Source organism: Maylandia zebra, linkage group LG19 (genome assembly GCF_041146795.1).
Source record: "Maylandia zebra isolate NMK-2024a linkage group LG19, Mzebra_GT3a, whole genome shotgun sequence".
NCBI lineage: Eukaryota > Metazoa > Chordata > Actinopteri > Cichliformes > Cichlidae > Maylandia > Maylandia zebra.
Window position 1 is genome coordinate 30,816,373 of NC_135185.1, and position 19,757 is coordinate 30,836,129.

At 42.4% G+C, this 19,757-nt stretch overlaps 4 protein-coding genes across 8 annotated transcripts in view; 1 reads left to right on the forward strand and 3 right to left on the reverse strand.

Moving 5' to 3' along the window:
• Positions 1 to 4,324, forward strand: part of LOC101465694 (formin) — a 49,618-nt gene extending 45,294 nt beyond the window's left edge. For both annotated transcript variants that reach the window (XM_004540773.4, XM_004540774.4), the window contains 3 exons: positions 1,467 to 1,616; positions 2,700 to 2,781; positions 2,892 to 4,324. In XM_004540773.4, coding sequence (XP_004540830.2) covers positions 1,467 to 1,616; positions 2,700 to 2,781; positions 2,892 to 2,936 — 277 coding nt within the window. In that variant the 3' untranslated portion in view covers positions 2,937 to 4,324. The remainder of the gene's footprint in view (positions 1 to 1,466; positions 1,617 to 2,699; positions 2,782 to 2,891) is intronic.
• A 521-nt stretch (positions 4,325 to 4,845) lies between these two features.
• Positions 4,846 to 8,105, reverse strand: grem1b (gremlin 1b). 2 transcript variants are annotated; one of them, XM_004540772.5, is made up of 4 exons: positions 7,938 to 8,020; positions 7,201 to 7,295; positions 6,659 to 7,013; positions 4,846 to 6,249 (listed from the first exon to the last, which is right to left on the reverse strand). In XM_004540772.5, the coding sequence occupies exon 4, from the start codon at positions 6,246 to 6,248 to the stop codon at positions 5,700 to 5,702; it is 549 nt and encodes a 182-aa protein (XP_004540829.1). In that variant the 5' UTR covers position 6,249; positions 6,659 to 7,013; positions 7,201 to 7,295; positions 7,938 to 8,020; the 3' UTR covers positions 4,846 to 5,699. The 2 variants fall into 2 exon arrangements, with proteins under 2 accessions (XP_004540829.1, XP_076733862.1); XM_076877747.1 differs by lacking the exon at positions 6,659 to 7,013 and having other exon boundaries at positions 7,938 to 8,105.
• A 357-nt stretch (positions 8,106 to 8,462) lies between these two features.
• Positions 8,463 to 15,803, reverse strand: arhgap11a (Rho GTPase activating protein 11A). 3 transcript variants are annotated; one of them, XM_004540769.5, is made up of 12 exons: positions 15,034 to 15,803; positions 14,017 to 14,084; positions 13,805 to 13,901; positions 13,456 to 13,712; positions 13,185 to 13,348; positions 12,946 to 13,086; positions 12,667 to 12,741; positions 12,095 to 12,268; positions 11,875 to 11,950; positions 11,431 to 11,542; positions 10,613 to 10,727; positions 8,463 to 10,524 (listed from the first exon to the last, which is right to left on the reverse strand). In XM_004540769.5, the coding sequence occupies exons 1-12, from the start codon at positions 15,160 to 15,162 to the stop codon at positions 9,041 to 9,043; spliced, it is 2,892 nt and encodes a 963-aa protein (XP_004540826.3). In that variant the 5' UTR covers positions 15,163 to 15,803; the 3' UTR covers positions 8,463 to 9,040. The 3 variants fall into 3 exon arrangements, with proteins under 3 accessions (XP_004540826.3, XP_004540825.3, XP_004540827.3); XM_004540768.5 differs by having other exon boundaries at positions 11,875 to 12,004; positions 15,034 to 15,799; XM_004540770.5 differs by lacking the exon at positions 12,667 to 12,741 and having other exon boundaries at positions 11,875 to 12,004; positions 15,034 to 15,796.
• Positions 15,804 to 16,144: 341 nt separating this feature from the next.
• On the reverse strand, positions 16,145 to 19,525 carry actc1b (actin alpha cardiac muscle 1b). Its single transcript, XM_004540767.4, has 9 exons — positions 19,389 to 19,525; positions 18,211 to 18,361; positions 17,981 to 18,109; positions 17,743 to 17,853; positions 17,565 to 17,649; positions 17,139 to 17,300; positions 16,858 to 17,049; positions 16,590 to 16,771; positions 16,145 to 16,381 (listed from the first exon to the last, which is right to left on the reverse strand). Exons 2-9 carry the CDS (start codon positions 18,337 to 18,339, stop codon positions 16,238 to 16,240), a joined length of 1,134 nt encoding a protein of 377 aa, XP_004540824.1. The 5' UTR covers positions 18,340 to 18,361; positions 19,389 to 19,525; the 3' UTR covers positions 16,145 to 16,237.
• Positions 19,526 to 19,757: the final 232 nt, after the last annotated feature.

Here is a 19,757-nt window from a genome sequence, read left to right on the forward strand (position 1 = left end):
TAAAAAGAAAAGCTTGTTGCTCTGATTAAGTGCATGCTTTTGACATGATGACCCAGGGTCAAGAGACGAGCCGGTGGAGAAGAGACCCAGTTCGTCATGCCAGAGCAGACAACAAAGCTGCCTGTGACAGCACGTCTGTTTTGGTCAATCTAAACATCTTGGAACATTTTCTTCTTCTAGCTGCTTCTTTAGATTACAGGATGATCTACAGCGCTCTCCTGTTTTTGTGCATCCCAGCAAAAATGACGCATCACTTGGAAATGGGAAGCAGACTCATGCAAAAACTTTTCTTTCTTTTTTTCCAAACTTGTAGCTGGCCGTCTGGTCACCATATTGTGCACCATTTGACTCCAAGTGAACTTGTCTCAGATTAGTGTCGCACAAAAGCCACCTAGCATCTGGAGGTCAGAGCGTATTTGGGCGTCAGTGGGACAGGAGAGCATCCCTTGAATCATGGCTCCCTTTTATCAACCCCCCTTTTTTGGACAGGCACAGGCCAGAAAATGTCTTTCATGTTTGGGTTAGAGAAGGGGGAATCTGAAGCAGCAGGCTGCTTTTCTTGCCTCGTGTGTGCCGCTGAGAGCCTTGCGAAGACTTCAGATTTGGTTACAATTGAATTAAGCTGAGGAGCTGGCCTTAAACAGTGTTGTAGCTCAGTGAGTAGAAACACCCTCAAAAATCCAGACTACATTTATTCCTCTGATTTGTCTTTGTGTTTTTATGCGTGCATTCCCGTCTTTGATTTGTCTGCCAGTGAACATGTTTTTGTGGTTGTGAGTTCCATAGTAGCGTGTGTGTCGTGTGTATACTTGTTTAAATGTGTTTCTAGGACCACTATACTTGTAGGGACCAACAGTCACTTGTCGGGAGAAAATGCTGAGCTCACAAATTTGAAGGCATGTTTGAGGCTCAAAATATGGTTTTACAGCTGAAGTTACATTTAAGTTATGGTTAGAGTTAGGCATTCATTTCTGGTGGTTAAGGTAGGAGGCTGGGAAAAGCATATGTGAATTTAAAGTCCTCACTAATATGTGAAAACGTACGTGTTTGTGAGAGAGACAGAAGGTGTGTTTGGAGGAATAGGAGCCTGTTCTTGGCTGTCTTCATCTCTTCTGGCAGTCTTCCCATGCAGGCTGTGGAGGTCAATGTGATAATGGAGCCGCCGCTACTGGCTCTCCCCTGTGGCCCAGCAGGGTGGACGCTCTCCTTCCAGCTCTGTTTCTCACCTCTCCTGCTGACTCTAAATCCATCATTTTCTCTCTACATTTTACTATTTTAAACTCTTTTCCTCTCTCGCTCTCTCTGGTTTCACGGGTTTACATACCGTAACTGCCTTGTACTTTCTAATGTTGTTTAAAATCCAGATTAGTTCACAAAAACATACTTTCAGTCAAAATCTGAGATTATTTATGTGTGATAAGACAACACTGTTTGAGCCTTTGCTGTGTTTCCACCCCTCCCTACAGTTTCCAGGACGTGGTGAACTACTTTGGTGTTAAGCCAAAGTCCGGGGAGAAAGAAGTAGCTCCGAGTTACATCTTTATGCTTTGGTACGAATTCTGCAACGATTTCAAGAACACTTGGATACGACAAAGCAAGAACATCTCCAAGGAGAGGTGAGCTGGTACCACTACTGGGTTAAGTCTCAGAAGAAATCAGGAGAAAGGAGTCAGGAAGGGCGTTATTAGGGTTACTGAATAATCCAACAATCTTTAAAAAAAAACAAAAACACATGACTGAATTTTCCCTGTTTTCTGTGAGTATGCTAGAAATAATCATTCTAAAAAAAAACTAATGTCAGGAAGGGAATGTAAAACTTTGCAAGACTCAAAACATAATCATTTCAGATTAGACTTCTTTGTTTCTGTCACCTTTGGATTGGTGCTTAACACCTCTGGACATCATGTCAAATTAGCACTAATTGTACAAGGGTGATGTGCAGATGCCGGGTTGTAATTAAAGCAAGGAGGGAGGCCATCAAAGAGGAGGTGAATGGGGGAGTAGCTGAGGCCTTGGTCCTGCAACAGGGGCCTGAATTTATGTTTCCTCTGACCTGAGGCGTAATTGGTAGTGGGCTGGGGGGTTCCAGAAAAAGGACCGGCAAGCGGACAGTGGCCTGTGGTGGTTTAAAGGCTGCGTGTTATTAGAGAACTGATAAACACCGTAGCGATGCTAAGCTCGAAGGAGGCGGTGAGCTCTCGCTGTCCAGAGAGACTGTGTGGTCATTTTTATGCCACATTAAGTATCACATGGTTTCCCTGTTTACTAGGTAATCGTGCCGCTTGTTGCTCGCAGCTGATTGTGCTTATGTACATTTAACTTTATTTTAAATACTGTTTGTGATCCCATTAAAAAGCCAAGTGTTTTGTTTTTTTAAGGTTGCCTCATTATCTCATCAAGCTGCTGTCATTCTCTGCTCATTCCCACTTAAAGGGCTTTCACTGACCGCAAACTCCAGAGTGGATCAGAGAGAGTGTGTGTTTGTGTGGCTGGGGGGGACTGCATGGCTCTGTGGTGCCCCAGGAAGATATTTAAATGTCTTGCTCTTATAAACAAATTCACAAGAGTGCAAGGATGAGAGGCTTTGTATTTGATCTGGTTACACTTGGTTCCCAATTGATTTGCAGAAGTTTCATTGTGTACTTCTTTTAACTGTCTGATAATGTTGAGCCTTGCTGGTCTCTTTCTTCTTTCCATAGGTTGAAGGAAGCCCAAGAAAACATCAAGAAGATCACAGCAGAGAAGAGAGTCGAAACCAAGAAGATCAATGCCAACAGTCTGGTAAGAGCTGATCTGTATTCAGAGACCAAATGGAATTTCCCAAAAGCCGCTCTTTCTTGTGTCGCAGCTGAAATCGATGCGCTGAATCTTTTTGTGGTTCTTGCCAACAGAAGGAGAGGCTGCGACAGAAGGAAGCCAGCGTGTCCTCCAGCTGAGCAGAATGATAAGTGGCAGAGCAGAAGAAGCACGGACCGGCGGTGGTGCGCCAGGAAGGGTGCAGGGGCCCATCCATCCTGCAGTTACCACCTGCCTCAGCAGCACTGGACCCTACCCTCTGTTCACCGTACAGACCCACAATAAAACATGGTCAGACTTTTACTACTCCCACTACCGTATCTGTGCCCCACTAACAGCACTGGACATCCCCTCCCCTTCCCCTGTTCTCCACCGCCTTCGCTTCGAGGCTTTTTTGGCACAACCCCAGTTAGCGAAGACGATTGGCCGCCGCAGCCGCAGCGAGGGGAGTCATAAAGGCCAAAGGGTTGACCTCATTCATGCAGCATGGCGTGACCCCTGAGTGCCCAGCTTGTGAAAGGTCTCCAGGGTTCAGCGGGATGCACAGCAGAGCCAGCTGACACATCCACAAACGTCCTTCTGGACCTCTTCCGAAGCACGAGAAACAGTTTCTTTTCCAAACTGTATCAGATGGCGTATGTGTTAAAACGATGCCCCAGCGCGGGCTGTGTTTCTTAGACGTTGTTGTCGACCTACAAACAGATATGGCTTTACTGCAAGTGTCTGCTGGGAAAGAAAAAAAATCACTGTTGACAAAACAGATCTCTCACTTGGAGCAGGGAGAAAGAACTTTCCTGTGTCTTTCGCTGTAGCGGGTAGCTTTTCATTCACCACGGCTCATTAAAACTCTTGTAAATATGTCATGTAGTAGAACTGGCAGGGACTGTACAGCTTTGGGAAATATGATAGATTATCTATGCTGGGCTTTAAGTGCGGACGAAGACACGTCGTCTAGAAGTTGAGTGCGTGTTTAAAAGGGGCGGGGGGGCCTATGTGTAAGAATGTGAGGTTTTGCTGTACTGCACCAGACTGACCTCTCCTGGGTGACGGCCAGAGGAGAGCAGAAGCTGGCAACAAATGTGGCCCGGAGCCTCGGCTCACACAAAATTGGACTAAGAAAAAATAATAGTAATAGTTTTGAATGACACAACAGGTTTTGGGCTCACCTGCAGTTTTAAAGAGAACTTATTAATCCTTCAGTGAATGCTGTACATGACGTTGTCCCAACACAGTTTTAAGCTGCTTGCTTTAGCTGTATGTTGCTGCACGTCGTTTTACCCCCCATGCTGACCGCATGCGTTGTTTTTGCAGCTGTCTTTCACTGTTTTGCACCTCCTTTTTCCTATGCAAGAGTAACGTTTCCCGTTAGAAAATGTATAAATTATATTTCTTCATGATGAAATCTTATTTTATTTTTGAACAAATAGAAAAAGTGTAATAAAATCATGCTTTATTTTCACTAATGTAAGATGTAGCTATGCTCCTGTATCACTAAAGAAAATTGTATTTATGTAACAAAATAATTATTTAATGGATGTAAAATTGGATGAGGTTGGTATTTTAATAATTTGAATGAGATTTAAAACTGTTATTACATATTCATTAAAAAAACTTTATGTTGATCAAATAAGAATCAGAAAATTTCCAAATGATTTTTTTTTTCCTTTTTTAATGAAATGTTGGGACCTCCCTCAACTGTAACTGACATCTATGTGAACCAAAGTAATGCAAACTGTGACTGAATACATCAGTCGTATTTATTGTAGACTGGCTAAAGAACAAAGCCTCTAGTTCTAAAATTTTCCCCCCATCACCCACTTATTTATAAATATGTTCATTTAGTAGAACATCTTTTCATTTACACTTGAGAATTCCCTTAAGAACCTGACAGATTTGCGAGCCTTGTAACCAGATGCGGTGAAATTGAATCCCATCATTTCAGCAGATCGCTGGAATAGCTGACTTGCAGCTTTTTTCCCAAAACGGACTTTAAAATATATTCCAGGGTCTGAATGCGAGTAACTCGGTAAGATCCTGGCTCGGTGCAGGAGGGGAGCAGGAAACGGTGAATGGAGGGATTCAGCTTTTTTGTTTTTGTTTTTTTTAAAACACAGCAGATAATTTTCGCAGTATTCCAGCATCCATTTATTTAGTTTTCGTGGATAATTTAATCAAATGAATAAACAAATGGGTTACATCAAAAATGGCTTAACATTTTACAACTATTTCACCTCGGTAATGTATAAGCCACCACTGTACACTTCCATTTAAACTAACTTCAGAAGCCATAGTTTCTATATTTGACTAAGCTCACAACTTCAAAAAAAATAAAAAATAAAATAGAAAGAAAACTTCACTAATGGACTTCGAAATTCACAGAAATCAATTAGGTTAACCTTGAACGATTCTTGAAATATCGAAATAAAATCATTTTTCTCCTTTTACAAATAAAGTCGTTCGCCTATCAAATTCCACACAGTGGAAACATCCAGTTTAGCAAACATATATGCGTAAAATGCAGGATGGACGGAGACGTTTAACAGTCACAAGGACTGTTTTGGAGCAGTTAAATAAAACCGGTGTTCTGCAGTCCTGTGGGGGCGAGGAAGCCGTGCGTAAAGCATGCCCATTCCAAGTAAGAGTTTCCGTGCAGTGATCTTTTTTTTAGTCTGGTGATGTGTAACAAGTTGCTTTTGACGTTTTTTTTTTTATTATTTTGTTTTAAGTTGCATGTCCATATTGGCTCACGTGCTGTACAGGAGAGACGTAAGTATCAGCGTGTGCGGTGCTTATCTCCAGATGGAGACGAGCACAATTTCTTGGCTGTGAGACAGCTATCAAGTCCACTAAGAAGAAGAAGAAGAAAAAGAAGACATGAAACACACACACATAATCGCTGTGTTTTAGTCCAGGTCTATGGATATGCAGCGACACTGTTTGACGCGCTGGATGCGCTTCTTCTTGGTGGGCGGCTGCTGGTCCGGACAGTTCAATGTGAAAGTCATGGTGGTAAAACGCTTCGGTTTACAAAACGAACAGGACTGGAAGGCGCCCTCCTCCCTCCGGATGTGCCTGGGGATGTAGAAGGAGTTGCACTGTCCGTAACAGAAGCGGTTGATGATGGTGCGGCTGACGCAGCCCTCCTCGTGGATGGTCTGTTTGAGAGGTTGTGTTTTGCACCAGTCCCGTTTCAAATACTGGCGCTCCGTCACATGTAGAGCTTCCTGGCTGGACTCCAGCACTTCGTCGGCGGGTGAGGATGAGCCCGGCCTCTGGCGAGAGCCCGAGCCCGCCTGCGGAGTCTGCGGTTGCTGCTCCGATTCGTTTGGGTTGCTTTTGTCAGGATGAGGAATGGCGCCTTGTGAACCTCTGTTTCTTTTTGAATCCACCGGAGAGGAGAGCAGCCCAATGATGAAAACCATACTGTAGAAGATATGCGTGGAGTTGGCCATCCTTGTAGAGAAAAAGAAAATGGTTCGTCACTCACACAGTTTTCGGCTCTGCATGGGTTACGCACAGCTGTCATAGTTTTTACGCTGCGTAAAAACGCACCGAGGGAACTTTTTCCCCATCATTTCTTCTTTGTTGAAACAACATGAAAAGGAGGCTGACGTTTAAAAGCAGTCATTCATTTGAGTCACCTCAGTCCAAATAAATGACAGAATAATATAATTATGTTCCCATAATTATCCATTCTCCAAAATATTCCTGCCGAATTTATCTAAAAACAGTAATAAACCATGTCACATGTCCTGTAAACCGTTAGTGGCTCCACACTTGCGCAGCAAGAGATAGAAAAGCATGCAGTTTTACCATTTCTATAAGTTATGTATCATGATGTTTAAAAAACAAATAGAAATACCTGCTATGCAACACTGCTGCTACAAGTGCGATGATCTGGTCCTCGAGCTTCACTGCGGCACCTTTCGAGATGATAGGTACCTACTGGTGTCGACTGTGCACTGGTGGGACTGTGGATGGGTGGGAGACTAAGCGCTCCATAGACAGGGGCCAGGGGGTTTAATACAAATTGCTACAGCGCCGGACTGTCTCCCTTTTAAATGTCTGCCAGCTGAGATGTGCACAGCAGTTATTGGCTAAGCACGATGTAGAGAAAATCAAGACTATCCGCCCCCTCAACAGTTTCCCTTAGCCCACAGACAACCGAGAAACAGTGAAAGAAGGCAGGCAGGGAGGGAGAGGGAGCTGAGTGCGTACTGGGGGAAAAAGTAAAAGTGCGATTTTTGTTTGTTTGTTTTTGTTTACATGTTTCAAGAAGACACGACCATAATACGGTGCATTATATGTAAATGTGCAACTATAAATGAAAAGCGGAGCTCGAGCTGCTAAAGCAAACAAATGCAGTTACAGACAAACTTTAAAAGATGAGCCAAAATGCAGCACCTCTGACACCAGTTAGTCGAACTCCATTTCCATCCATTCAGCAGGGTGATAGACGTCCAGCCTGAAACAAGGGTAGCTCTTCATGTATCACAGACCTGAGAAAAACAAAAATCATTAAAGGCATTTTTTTAAAATTGCATTGCTTCGTACAAACGCAGAAAAAGCGCAGTGGTGTAGCCTAAGACAGAGTATATGTTTAATCATTTCACTAATACCTGTTCATTTATGACCCAAACGAGTCACGTGATCTCGGCTTAGTCCATATTTTATCAGCTCAATTGTTTTGTGTGTTTTTTTTTAAAATCAGTCATCTTCAAGAGGAGGTTTGGGATTAGTCTCATAGATGATGTTGTATCCTTCATGTTTGGCATTATTGAAGGCATAAACGTTTGCCTTTTCAATTTATTTTTTTTAAAAAAAGTAAATGGTTTTAGAAATTGCTGACGTGACTCTAAAATGACCCAGTTGACGGATTTTTATTTATTTATTGTCAAAAACCTGGCATCCCTAAAGTTTTCTTAACCATTCCAGCCCTGTGAAAGGGAACTTTAAGGAAGCTGAGAAGTAGCCGCACCACCTCCCCCCAGCATAAACCCATCCGCTTATTACATTGCCCAATCTGACGTATTTAGGGGTCATGACAACGTCATGAGTCAACAACCCCCCAAAAGACCATGCGCTCCGGTCAGTGCAACATGAGATTAAAGCGTGGCATTCTGCCCCAGGTCCAGTCATACCTCACACACATGAAGGATGGCAAGCTTCCAAATGGGCTGAGGAATAAATCTCCAGGAATGATTTTAACCCTCACCCGATCGGGAAAGGCTTCCGAATCTGCAGGGGGGATACAATGTCAATTTGCTTTCTTCATGCCGGGTTAGTCAAGTACATAATGTTACATTTTTAATAGTATCTGGGGCTTTAGTTCTCAGTTTGAGTCAGATTGCTGACTCAAAAAATAAAATGTTGGACAAAAAAATAAAATAAAAATAGTAACCGGTTTTTTAAATCTTTATATAAACTCAACTACGTTTAAATAAATGTTGTAAATAACGTCATATATTTCTCAAGTAATATATTTTAAATCTGGATAGACCTTCAACAAGTTAGTGTAAACACTCTAAACTTCCAGCTGACACATTCTGGAGGCCTGCGCTAACATCCCAGTGCAGCCGTATCTCACTTTGCAGCTGTCTGCAGTAGCTGTAGCACTCCCCCTGGTGGTTGCACGGAGTCCAAAAATTATTCAACCACAAAACAAATCATGTTGTTTGACTTTATTCGTCTGATGCAGTTAGCACAAAAAAAGAAAAGAAAAATAGCTGAAGACTTGAAAAACAATGGCCTGCAATAGACATGTGATTTCATGAACACTGTTTGCTTTTTTCCTCCCCACAAAATCCAACAAAGGTGCATGTTTTCTTCCCCTGTTCAAGACATGACAATAATAATATGGAATAAAAACCCTTTCACTTCAGTCAAGTCCCCCCCCCCCCAAACATCTACCTAACATTAAAAGGGCATAAATATAATGACTCAATCAAAACATCCCAGTCACACCAATCACATTTTACACAATTTAGCCTGCACACTACTAACTAAACGTAATCTTATAGGCTGATATGTGTCGACATCTTAACTTCTAAATTGGTTTTACTGAAGTAAAACAAATGTAAGGCATACAAACATCTCCCAATAAGGCCCTAAAATAACACAAACAGCATCTAGACAGCTGACAATAATTTAAGACCCTGAAAACATGAATAGGTTAGGACGTTTAACATCACTCTCAGCAGACACCTGCATAGTTAAAGGAGAGAAGAGGCCAAATGGATATTCACTATAAATCGACAGGCTTCGTAGCAGACAGCAGCCTTCCTTGGTTGAGAGGGTTTCTGGGTGAACCTCTGTAATAGTTCATGTCCTTCCCAGCTAGCTGCTGCAGAGGCTTCTGAGCTCCTGATGGCTCATTGGTTGAGCAGTCCACTTGGGTCTTTGATTGGACCTTGTTGGTCATGTCGCCCAGCGCACAGGACTTGGTGCGTGACTTTTTTGGAGGCACTGGAGGGGGCTTCTGTAAAGGGCACGTGTGGCTGGATGGCACCTCGTGTTCTCCGTGGTGAGGTTGAAGTTTTGGGTGAGGGGAAAGGCCACTCTCTAGACTCACAGCCTTTGCTACTTGTCCACGCTGGTTGGTGATGGTACCTGCAGTTCTAACAGGTTTCCTGCTCTCTCCCATGAGAGAGTTAATCCTGCGAACAGTCTGACGCACAGGGGTGCGGTGGAATTTAAGCGGCGACTTGATCTGATTGCTCTTTGAGCCTGTGGGAGAATAAATGGTGAGCTTGTTGAAGTGCTGAATGTGGTCTGCCACACGACGCCTTTCAGCCTCCTGACTGTGTGATGAAAACGTTGGTTGTTTTTGGACTTTGGTACCAATCTCTGGAGAAAGTTCCCTCTTGTCATGTAACACACTGACTACAGCGTCAGTTTTAGGTGGTGTAACAAACTCATTTCGGAGTTCAAGACCTGGTTTGTATGGAGTTGACTGCCGTCCAGAAGAGACACCTAGTCTGAAGTGAGCAGGACTTTGGATATCCAGAGCATCAATCAACTTGCTGCAGTTCATCTCCTCCATCTCCCTTTCTCCTGCTCCTACTGTGAAGCTGTTATTCCCACCAGCAGGAGCAGCACAGAGAGAACCTTTCTCATCCTGGATGACTGGGCTGTGGGATTCAGCAGCCTCAAGAACTACACTATCAATATGCAAAGGAGACAAAGCAGCAATTTCAATCTGGCCAAAAGTGATGTTCTGTTCATTAGCCAGAAGGCTCTGCTGCATACAGAAGCTGGGGGCTTCACTTGGCACAGACAGAGATTTGGCTGTTGAAGTCTCTGGAGGAGGGTCTGTGATCATGTTGGATGGTTTTGAAATACTTGCTCCTGAGGCTTTGCGGGACTCCTGTATGACAGCCTGGAGATCACTTCCAGACTCTGAGAAGGCCTTCTTGATTTTCAGCAGGGTGGGACCGGTTTGTCTCTGGGCTTCAGGGATTGAGCTCTCGCTCTCGAGGCTCTCTGCACTGGAAGCACAACACAACTTCATGGGAAGGCTGCTTACTGCTGGGGGCTTGGACACGACGATGGCGGGCTCAGACATGTAGCTGCTTTTAAGGCACAGGTTCATTGGCGTATCCGTGAAAGACCCGCCGCTCAAGGCCTGGGCTCTTACGGGCGTCTCCGCACACCACAAGCTTCGGTGGGCATTTAAGTCACATCTGGGCGTCAGCAAGTTGTCTTCAGACTTACTAATGAACTTGGAGCCTGGAAAGGTACATTTTTGATATGCATTACATGACAAGAAGATTTAATATTTTATTTTAAGCATAAAGTTCAGCTGTCTGGTACTTACTCTTGGATTCAGTTTTTCCAGGCTGAACTGATGGAATGAACTCTGTCTCTTTGGTGAAACGGAAACTGGTGGTGCTCTCCTGTTTGGCAAGTCGCAAACCAATGGACTCAGAAGCCTTTATGAGCAGCATGAAATGAGAAATGAAAGAGGGTGAAATGTCAGAGTAGTATTTTGTTAAAAAGGATCCCACAGAAAAAAACCAAAAAGTAACATTAAGATGTTAATATCATGACTTTTGCGGTTAGTTCTTCAGAGGATGATAAAAATCACTCAGAAGAAACAATCCATTTGATTTTTTTTAAAAGTTTTTATTAAATCAAGAATACACAAATGACTATAAAGCATTAGTATAGAGCCTTAAACAGCCTACACAATGTACTCAAACACTGGTTACTATCTATCTATATCTAGATAGAGATATAGATAGATATACATACACACACACACATTTATTAACATTCGTCCACCTGAGTGCTTAGTGTAGTAAAATCACTGAAATCTAAGCATAACAAACACCATTCTATTGTTTGGTACCATGCAAATATCACAATTTGGTCAGTAATATTACATCATATTACAATTACGATTACCTGTAAAGTCCTGCATGGATTACTTGTTTTAGAGTTAGTCACTTTAAGTAAACTTAGTACATTAAAAACAACAATAAAAAAGTGCTACTGTGCACAAATACATGCCACATTACTCCTCATGTGCAAATGTATTAATTGCAGATTATGCATGAATGCACTTGACTAATCTTTCAGTGTTTATGGGAAAACCAGAGAAGTGGTTGATTTCCATCAGGCCAACACACTTACAGCGTCTTTGCTGCTCTTCCCCCCGAGGCTAAAACGCAAGCGCAGGGACTTGTGTGGAGCTTCTTTTTTGCTTGTTTTAGGAGAAAAGCAACCAGCCTTTCCAGACTCAACTCTGAAAAGGATAAATAAATAAAACTATTATTAGCAAGATAAGCTGGGGATAGTTTAGATTAAAGGCTAAGGCTTTACAAGTATATCTTCCTTTGGATGAGGGGTGGGAAATTCATTTTCCCAAATGGCAACATTTGAAATTGGGACTGTTGTGGAGGGCTACACCGATAATCAAAGAGAAAATGAATACATAGTTCAGCTTATTGGTGCTGCCCTTCACAACAGTCCCAGTTTCTCATGTTGCCACTTAGAAAATGAATTGCCCGCCTCTACTTTACATGATTTTAAATAGAAAAAGCAACAAAAGTGAGAAATGAATGATCACATCTGTACCTGTTGATAAGGTGTCTGCTGCTGAGTCGTCGGCTCTTCTTCCTTGCAGATGTGGTCGGTTGCCTTCTAGACCTCCCTGCTGACGACAGGACATTTTGGGAAGAATCCAGCATCCCCAAAGTACTGCAGGCTACAATATTTAAGGAGGAAAATTAAAGCTGTATTAAGATCAAGAGATACCATAGCAGTTTATGCCCAGTAATTAAACATTCTTTACTACCTGATCCAGGTGTGGAGGGCCCGTTGAACAAAATATCAGGAAGCAATTCTATCCCAAGGTTCTTTTTGACAGATCTACGTTTCTTGTTTGAAAAGCCAAAAGAGCTGCCAGACTCCAGAGGAAGTTTTCGCTTGGAGGCTGGTGTTGAAATCACAGGAGTTGCAGAAGAAAAGACTGGCAAAAATCACAGAAGAATTAATGTCTTCACACATGCAGGATTTGATCATTTCCATTTGAAAACATGCCAAACGGACTCAGAAATATTGGCAGAAGCTTGTAAATAAAATCATTGATGCAAAAAAAAATAAAAAATCATTGATGCAAAAAAAAAAAAAAAAAAAAAAGGCAGAAGAGTGAAAAGCCAATCAAGCAAGCCTGTGCATTATTCATTCATTATCACGGTAGATGCAAACTGCTTTAATCCAAGTGCAAAAGAAGATTTAAGCACGAAATCAAATATGTTCCCAGATTGATTTATTTTATTAAGGAAATTTTAGCTTGTCGTTTCTTTTGTATAGCAGATGGATTACTACAGTTTTATCATGCTACATGGCAGGCAACACGGTACATACCAAGACTGTCTGTGTGGGGGACATTTGTGGGTGTTCTATTAGTTTTTATCTTATTCAGTGCACCATTGACCACATCTGAAATATGAGCCAAATACACATTTACTGACTACAGCAGTTTAAAAATAACATTATTGAATAACATGCACTGCAATGCAGTGCTTACTTTCACTTGCATTTGTCTGATGTCTTGAGTGACATATTCTAGTTGAACTGAAACTACAAATATTCACATATTGTACCAATAAGCAAAGAATTACTGTAAATCTGATATAGCCTTACCACCCAAGCTGCGCCTGCTTTTCCTCTTCATTCCCGAGTTCAGCTCCGGCTCTTCTAGTTCATCATGAGCAGGAGACAGAACCCCTGCCTCACAGCCCATCATGGCAGGAACTTTGTCTTGAAGAAACTTTGGTAACACACCTTCAATGCACAGACAGTCAAATATTTAGAGGTAAAACAGAAGAGTGAAACCTGACATATAGAAGAAATGCTTTTAAGATCAGCGCCTCAGGTCATACCAAAGCTGTGAGCATTCTCTATGAAACACTGGACTACAGCGGCCTGCAGTTTGAGGCGTTTCTCAGTGTTGGCGTTCATCTTCTCTGTGCCATCACCAGAGTGGAGGAGGTTGGGTGCCAAAATTACAGACAAGTTACTGCTATCCATCTTATTCTCTGCACTCCTGTGATAAAGCAGTAAAAGTAAAATATCAATTCTTTAAATATAAAAGTATTATGTAATAAATAGCATAAAGAGAATTTGAAAAAAGGTGGTTTTACGTTAACTTACCGTTTAGATACATTGTAAAGAAAGTTAAAAAAATAACGCAGCACACATAAGTTCCTGTCTGGCAAAACACAAGACAGCAACATGGTGGCAGAGGTCCTCTCCTCCTCATTTGGGAGCTGCTGAGCCTTGAAGAAGGCTTCCTGCAGCTCTGTGGGAAGCACGGGCTCCGGTAACTCACGGAAAAACTGCTTCACCAGACCCGCCACATCGCAGGGAAGAGCAGTAGATAGGCACTCTTCACCCGCATCCAATTTTGCCTGGACAGACAAAACACAGCTCTGTTGTGTTAGACAGTCCCCAGTGTCAAGGTCACTCGGTGAAAGCGAGGTCAGCTTCAGCCATCACTCACCCTGAGTGCTTTCAGACGAACAACAGAGCCTGATTTTCTGAACAGGCCCTCTGTGTCAATCTGTGCTAGCAGCCTCATGCACGCGTCAACCAGAAAACTAAGGGCAGTTAAACAAAAACAAAAAAATCATTAGTATCAAATGCACAAGATGGGACATGAAACAACTTGCCAGCTGCAAGTTTGAATAGCCTAAAATATGCATTATTACCTACCTTGGAACACTCCCACATTCCATATTGTAATATGGCAAATTCTCCAGGGACATACCAAAAAGCTTTGTCTGGGGAAAAAATAAACAATAAAACATTATGTTTGCTCAGTTTTACAACTTTTAACAACAAGGCTTGAAAGTTGGGGAGGAACAGAAACGGAGCTATACTGCTGTAATAAAACTAACAATCTATAGGCTGCATCAAGCCACTCACATATTCATCCATTGCAACACTGTGGTTATACAGTTAGTGTGGTCTTCCTTACAGACCAAAACCACTGCCAAAATTGCCATTACTTTTGACCAGTTGACTGACTGGATGCCAAGCATTCCTAAGTTTAAGAGCAACACAGAGGCACTTAAAACTGTCCAGCCTTTTTCAGCAGAGCAGAACTTTAGTACTTGCCTTCTTCCTTCTGACCTAAAGGTTGGACTGTTTCTATTAATTCTCTATCCACAAGAGGGACTATTCGTGCAAATGCAGAAGTTCAGCCTTCATTTGAAAAGTCAAAGTGTGTTGCAACTAACCTTGTGACTCCTGTAACCCATTTATAAGTAGAAGGGAGGGCTTCAGTAGTTATTTCCACTCATTTCCACATTAACTGACATTCACTTTAGCAACTTACATCTAATCATCTGTGCCGTCACAATGTCAAAGTGTGTATTAAAGAAATATTTTAAAACCCACACAAATATGAAGCTATATAAGAAAACACTGGCCTTTAGACTAACAAAATCTATGCTGTGAACAATGACGGCAAGACCCAAACAAAACACCTTCAGTGCTTGGGTGACAACAGTCTGCGAACAAATGGGACTCGTCAGCTTTCAATAATATGCTAATCTGATTCAAGAGTCTAACCAACACAATGCCCAAGGTTAATAGTGTGAACTTGCTGATTTGTCGTCTAACTACACCAACACAACGATTATGATGAAGTCCTACATTTCAGAATCGCTGCAAATAATTCAAGTGAGTGGTGTTGAAGATTAGTAAAAACGTTTTATTTAAACTTACCGAGTTGCTGGCTGCTGACTTGCAGCTGGCCGCTTTGTTTTTGTTCCAGTTCTTTGTTTTAATCCCGTACGCTGAGCGGAGGTGCTGCACGGCCACTAGACGCATCACATTTTTCTCCATGACTCTCATTTTTGCAAACGTACCTCGAAATTTTGCACTGATCACTTATCTCTGCCACAGCAAACTCGCACTCACAGCTCTAACAGTTCAGGCCTGACCGCAGCCTCTTTGACTTTGTTAATTTCCCAAGACCTCCGGACGATAACTCATGCTCAGCGTGAATATTAAGCGTCCATAAAGCTCTGTAGCAACACAACCGTTGATCAGCTGTATGGAGAATAACCTTACTTAGTCCTAATGAATAGACAACTCGACTAAAGTTACATTATGGAGCACTTATCTAAAGGTTAACTTCATGCATACGTTGCGATGCAGTTAGCTAGCTAACATTAGCCAGCTAGGTTAACACATTGACTTTCCCCTACTCTGAAATAACCGACACAGCATCTAAGTTGCACGCGGTCTAAAACGGCCTACCTCCTGTAAAACAACAAACTCTATAAATTAAATAAGTTTAACTCGTTAGCTAGCTAACTGCATTGTAATAAGGTTCGCTCCTCACATCGGTTGCCCACTGTTTCCGCAATGCATTCAAACAGCAGCGCTCCCTGCTCTCTCCGCTGTGATTGGCTGAAATCCTTTTGAATAACGTGCTTGCTTTTTTGTTTGTTTTAACACCCAGAGCAGCCTCGCTGGGCGGTGCAGTTTCTGTTAAGGCAGAGCAAAACTCAAGCAGACGCTGCGATCAACCGGTAGGCCATGTAGTTTAAATGAGTCAACCATTTGAAAAGGAAATTTCCGCTTTTTCGTGCCTGTACACAGACAGTCCCTCTTTTATGCTGTGTCTAACATGTCTAGTAATAAGTAAAGTTAAATATAACCTGACTTTTAAATAACCAACATGTTTACTGACACCACCTGAGTCTTTAAGGACTTTAAGGACTGGGAATTGTAAAAGTTTTTATACCAGAGAAATGACCTAGTTAATTTTCTCAGTTAGACTATTTCTTAAATGATCCATATTTGTTTCACACAACAATATCATAGGAGGTTCTCTCACAAAGGTTTGTCTTTATTACAATAGAACATACACTTATATACATGAGACAGCAACGTGAAAATGCATGGATGAAAGGAGGTGTGCTCAGAAGCATTTCCTGTGAACAATGGAAGGGCCGGCCTCATCGTACTCCTGCTTGCTGATCCACATCTGTTGGAAGGTGGAGAGGGAAGCCAAGATGGAACCACCAATCCAGACGGAGTACTTCCTCTCAGGTGGAGCAATGATCTAAGGAAATGTTAAACACCATTTAATCAGAATACTTTAATCCCTAAGGAAATTATCTGGGTTACAGTTGCTCAAGGTCAATAACAGTAACAGACTGAACTAATTAAATAATTCAATATATTACAAAGTTTACGAAATAAATGTTCATGATGTGTTAATTGACTTCATCCATGAGTGTATTTACTTAAAACGTCTGCAATTCTCTCACCTTGATCTTCATGGTGCTTGGTGCCAGGGCTGTGATTTCCTTCTGCATACGGTCAGCAATACCAGGGTACATGGTGGTGCCACCAGAGAGCACATTGTTGGCATACAGGTCCTTACGGATGTCAATGTCACATTTCATTATGCTGTTATACGCAGTCTCATGGATACCAGCAGACTCCATACCTGGTGGAAAACAAGTAAAAAGATTAAAAAGGCGTTTTGTAACATAGACAGAAACAGTGTAACTCAAGCATCGAGACTGAACTCACCAATGAAAGAAGGCTGGAAGAGGGTCTCTGGGCAACGAAAACGCTCATTACCAATGGTGATGACCTGACCATCGGGCAGCTCGTAGCTTTTTTCCAGGGAGGAAGAGGAGGCAGCAGTGGCCATCTCATTTTCAAAGTCAAGAGCCACGTAACATAACTTCTCCTTGATGTCACGCACAATCTCACGCTCAGCTAAGGACCAGAACGTTTAGCTATTTAGGAAAATCCAATTCATACATTTTTAATACGCAAAATAATTAATCAAGATGGCATAGTCTTACCAGTTGTGACAAAGGAGTAGCCACGCTCAGTCAGGATCTTCATCAGGTAGTCAGTAAGATCACGACCGGCCAAATCCAGACGCATGATGGCATGTGGGAGAGCATAACCCTCATAGATGGGAACATTGTGTGTTACACCATCGCCAGAGTCCAGCACAATACCTTTAACGAGCAAATAAGAGCAGCAGTTCAGCTATGTCACACATCACTCACTATACAATGTTGCTGACATCACTGAGAACACATGCTGCTGTAGGGGGATTAGCACCTCCACTTGACAAGGAGACAGATGACAGACACAATAATAGTGTAAACACACACATCATACACATCTCTTGCTTAAGTACTGGATCTGTATTTTACATTCTGGAATAACTGATCTCAGACTCAAATAAACACCTGGAAAAATGATTGAAGTTTACTGACCAGTGGTACGGCCAGAGGCATACAGAGACAGCACAGCCTGGATGGCCACATACATGGCAGGAACGTTGAAGGTCTCGAACATAATCTACAAGAGAAAGCAAGCAGAATCAGAGGGAGAAGAAACACACAACTTACGTATAAATGGGGTCTAAAACAATTGATTAGTTGCTTTAAATACCTGAGTCATCTTCTCCCTGTTGGCTTTGGGGTTCAGGGGAGCTTCAGTCAGCAGGGTGGGGTGTTCCTCAGGAGCTACACGCAGCTCATTGTAGAAGGTGTGGTGCCAGATCTGACCGAGGAAAGAGAAGAAATCTGAAATAACTGAATAAGCAACAACCTGATCTTACTAACGAGGCACCAAATGCTCTTATAATGGCTGTAAAGATAAAGTGGGGTGTAGGTGAAATTGCACAAACCTTCTCCATATCATCCCAGTTGGTGATGATGCCATGCTCAATGGGGTACTTCAGTGTCAGGATACCCCTCTTGCTCTGGGCCTCATCGCCTACATAGCTGTCTTTCTGACCCATACCCACCATCACACCCTGAAAAAAGACACATGAGCTGGAGTATAAAACACATGAAAACAGTTACCCTAAACATCTTTTTAACATTGCACTAAGATAGTTTTTTGCTTGGAGCATACCTGGTGGCGGGGCCTTCCAACGATGGAAGGGAAGACAGCACGGGGAGCGTCATCTCCAGCAAATCCAGCCTTGACCAAGCCAGAGCCATTGTCGCACACAAGGGCGGTAGTCTCATCGTCGTCACACATGATGAGGCTTTACTGGGGTGATCTAAAATTTGATGAGAAGGCTTAGGCTGGTTGTTAGGACCATCTGCCTAAATTCTCCGTCATGTAAACTAAGGATGTGTTATTGTTGAACAATCACTGACTTTATTGTTGGAGCAGCTGATTAAATGAGACCCTTTAGAGATAGAGTCAGTCACTCGTGTGGTTAATAGATACGTATTAGCTGTGATTTAACAGTCCTTTGAAGAGCAGCCAGCACTATCTGATAGCTGCTCTTATGGTATTATCACTTGTGAATACTAACTCAATTCAGTGGGTGCTACAGAGCTAATTCGATGTGGATGGATGCTATTTTTGTCCGACCCTTGTCAGAAACCCCTGATACCATATCTCCACAGCCACGATTGTTCCTGGGGTATCTAAGAGCTGCTGAGGTAGCACCAAAAAGGGCCACAACCGGGAGACCTGTGAGCTATTTTAAGCTCAGCACCCCCACAGCCGTTAACAGGGTTAAACAAGTGACACATTGATCTCTTGCTATTTCAGGTCAGAGAGAAGTGCCTGGCCAGCACCCATCTGTCTGTACGCTGTGACACTCGGGTTTTACTACTTGCTTCTGTGACCCAGCTGCCTCTAAACCTAAGCCACTGAGTCACTGGTAAATTTAACCAACATCCTCTCAGAGTTGCACTTTCCAAGTACTACTCTAGTGTGACTTTGTAGTGTATCGGTATACTTTGTGAGACTTTGCACACTACAAAGTGTACCGATCACAGGAAAACACATCACCCCACTGTCAGTCGTTTGTGGCATCACATGCAATCAAACCATTTTAAGCAAAAAACAGGTAGAAATAACACCAGCTTTCACTGTGCTCCACAAATCCAGTCAGTGATTCTAACTTCTGAGGCCGCTGAAATAACCTAATCTATTCTCTCATAAAAGTAAAAAAAATAAAATCCTTCATTTCAAATAACAGGTAGTAACTTTCCTGAAGGTAAAAAGAAGGCAGTTGCACAAGCAGATACCTCTTCAGTGATTCAAAGAGACACACTTTGAAATGTACTCACCTAAGCAAGCTGGAACACAGATGCTTCCACTGGGATGCAGGGTCACAGTCAGAGGATCCCCTTAAATATGCCCCACAATGGGTCGAAGGACAAGGGGCGGGGCTGAGAGTTCACGCGAGTCCAAATAAGAGCTGCCAGCAAAAATCCTCATGCCCTTGGAAATGTGTGTTTCACATACATGGAAGAGACTTCTCTACAGTGCACTCCTACTCGCTCACAGTTTAAACATGACATGTTAGTTGAGTTATTCTTGCTTTTCGGATGCACCCACAGATGACTATTGATATGAACTACTGAAAGTTTTTTTCAAAAACTGGTGTAGATGGTTGTTATATGTAGGTCTTTAAAAAAGCTTTTTAAGATAATTAA

Bases quoted from the DNA above. Each gene is read 5' to 3' on its own strand.
- grem1b (XM_076877747.1), bottom strand. From the start codon at position 6,248: ATGGCCAACTCCACGCATATCTTCTACAGTATGGTTTTCATCATTGGG.
- arhgap11a (XM_004540768.5), bottom strand. From the start codon at position 15,162: ATGAGAGTCATGGAGAAAAATGTGATGCGTCTAGTGGCCGTGCAGCAC. The intron at 14,085-15,033 runs GTAAGTTTAAAT...TTTTTTCCCCAG, and splicing joins AGTCAGCAGCCAGCAACTCG to ACAAAGCTTTTTGGTATGTC. The intron at 13,902-14,016 runs GTAGGTAATAAT...AACTGCCCTTAG, and splicing joins GAATGTGGGAGTGTTCCAAG to TTTTCTGGTTGACGCGTGCA.
- actc1b (XM_004540767.4), bottom strand. From the start codon at position 18,339: ATGTGTGACGACGATGAGACTACCGCCCTTGTGTGCGACAATGGCTCT. The intron at 17,854-17,980 runs GTTTGTGCAATT...TTCCTCGGTCAG, and splicing joins ACTGGGATGATATGGAGAAG to ATCTGGCACCACACCTTCTA. The intron at 17,650-17,742 runs GTATTTAAAGCA...TTTCTCTTGTAG, and splicing joins ACAGGGAGAAGATGACTCAG to ATTATGTTCGAGACCTTCAA.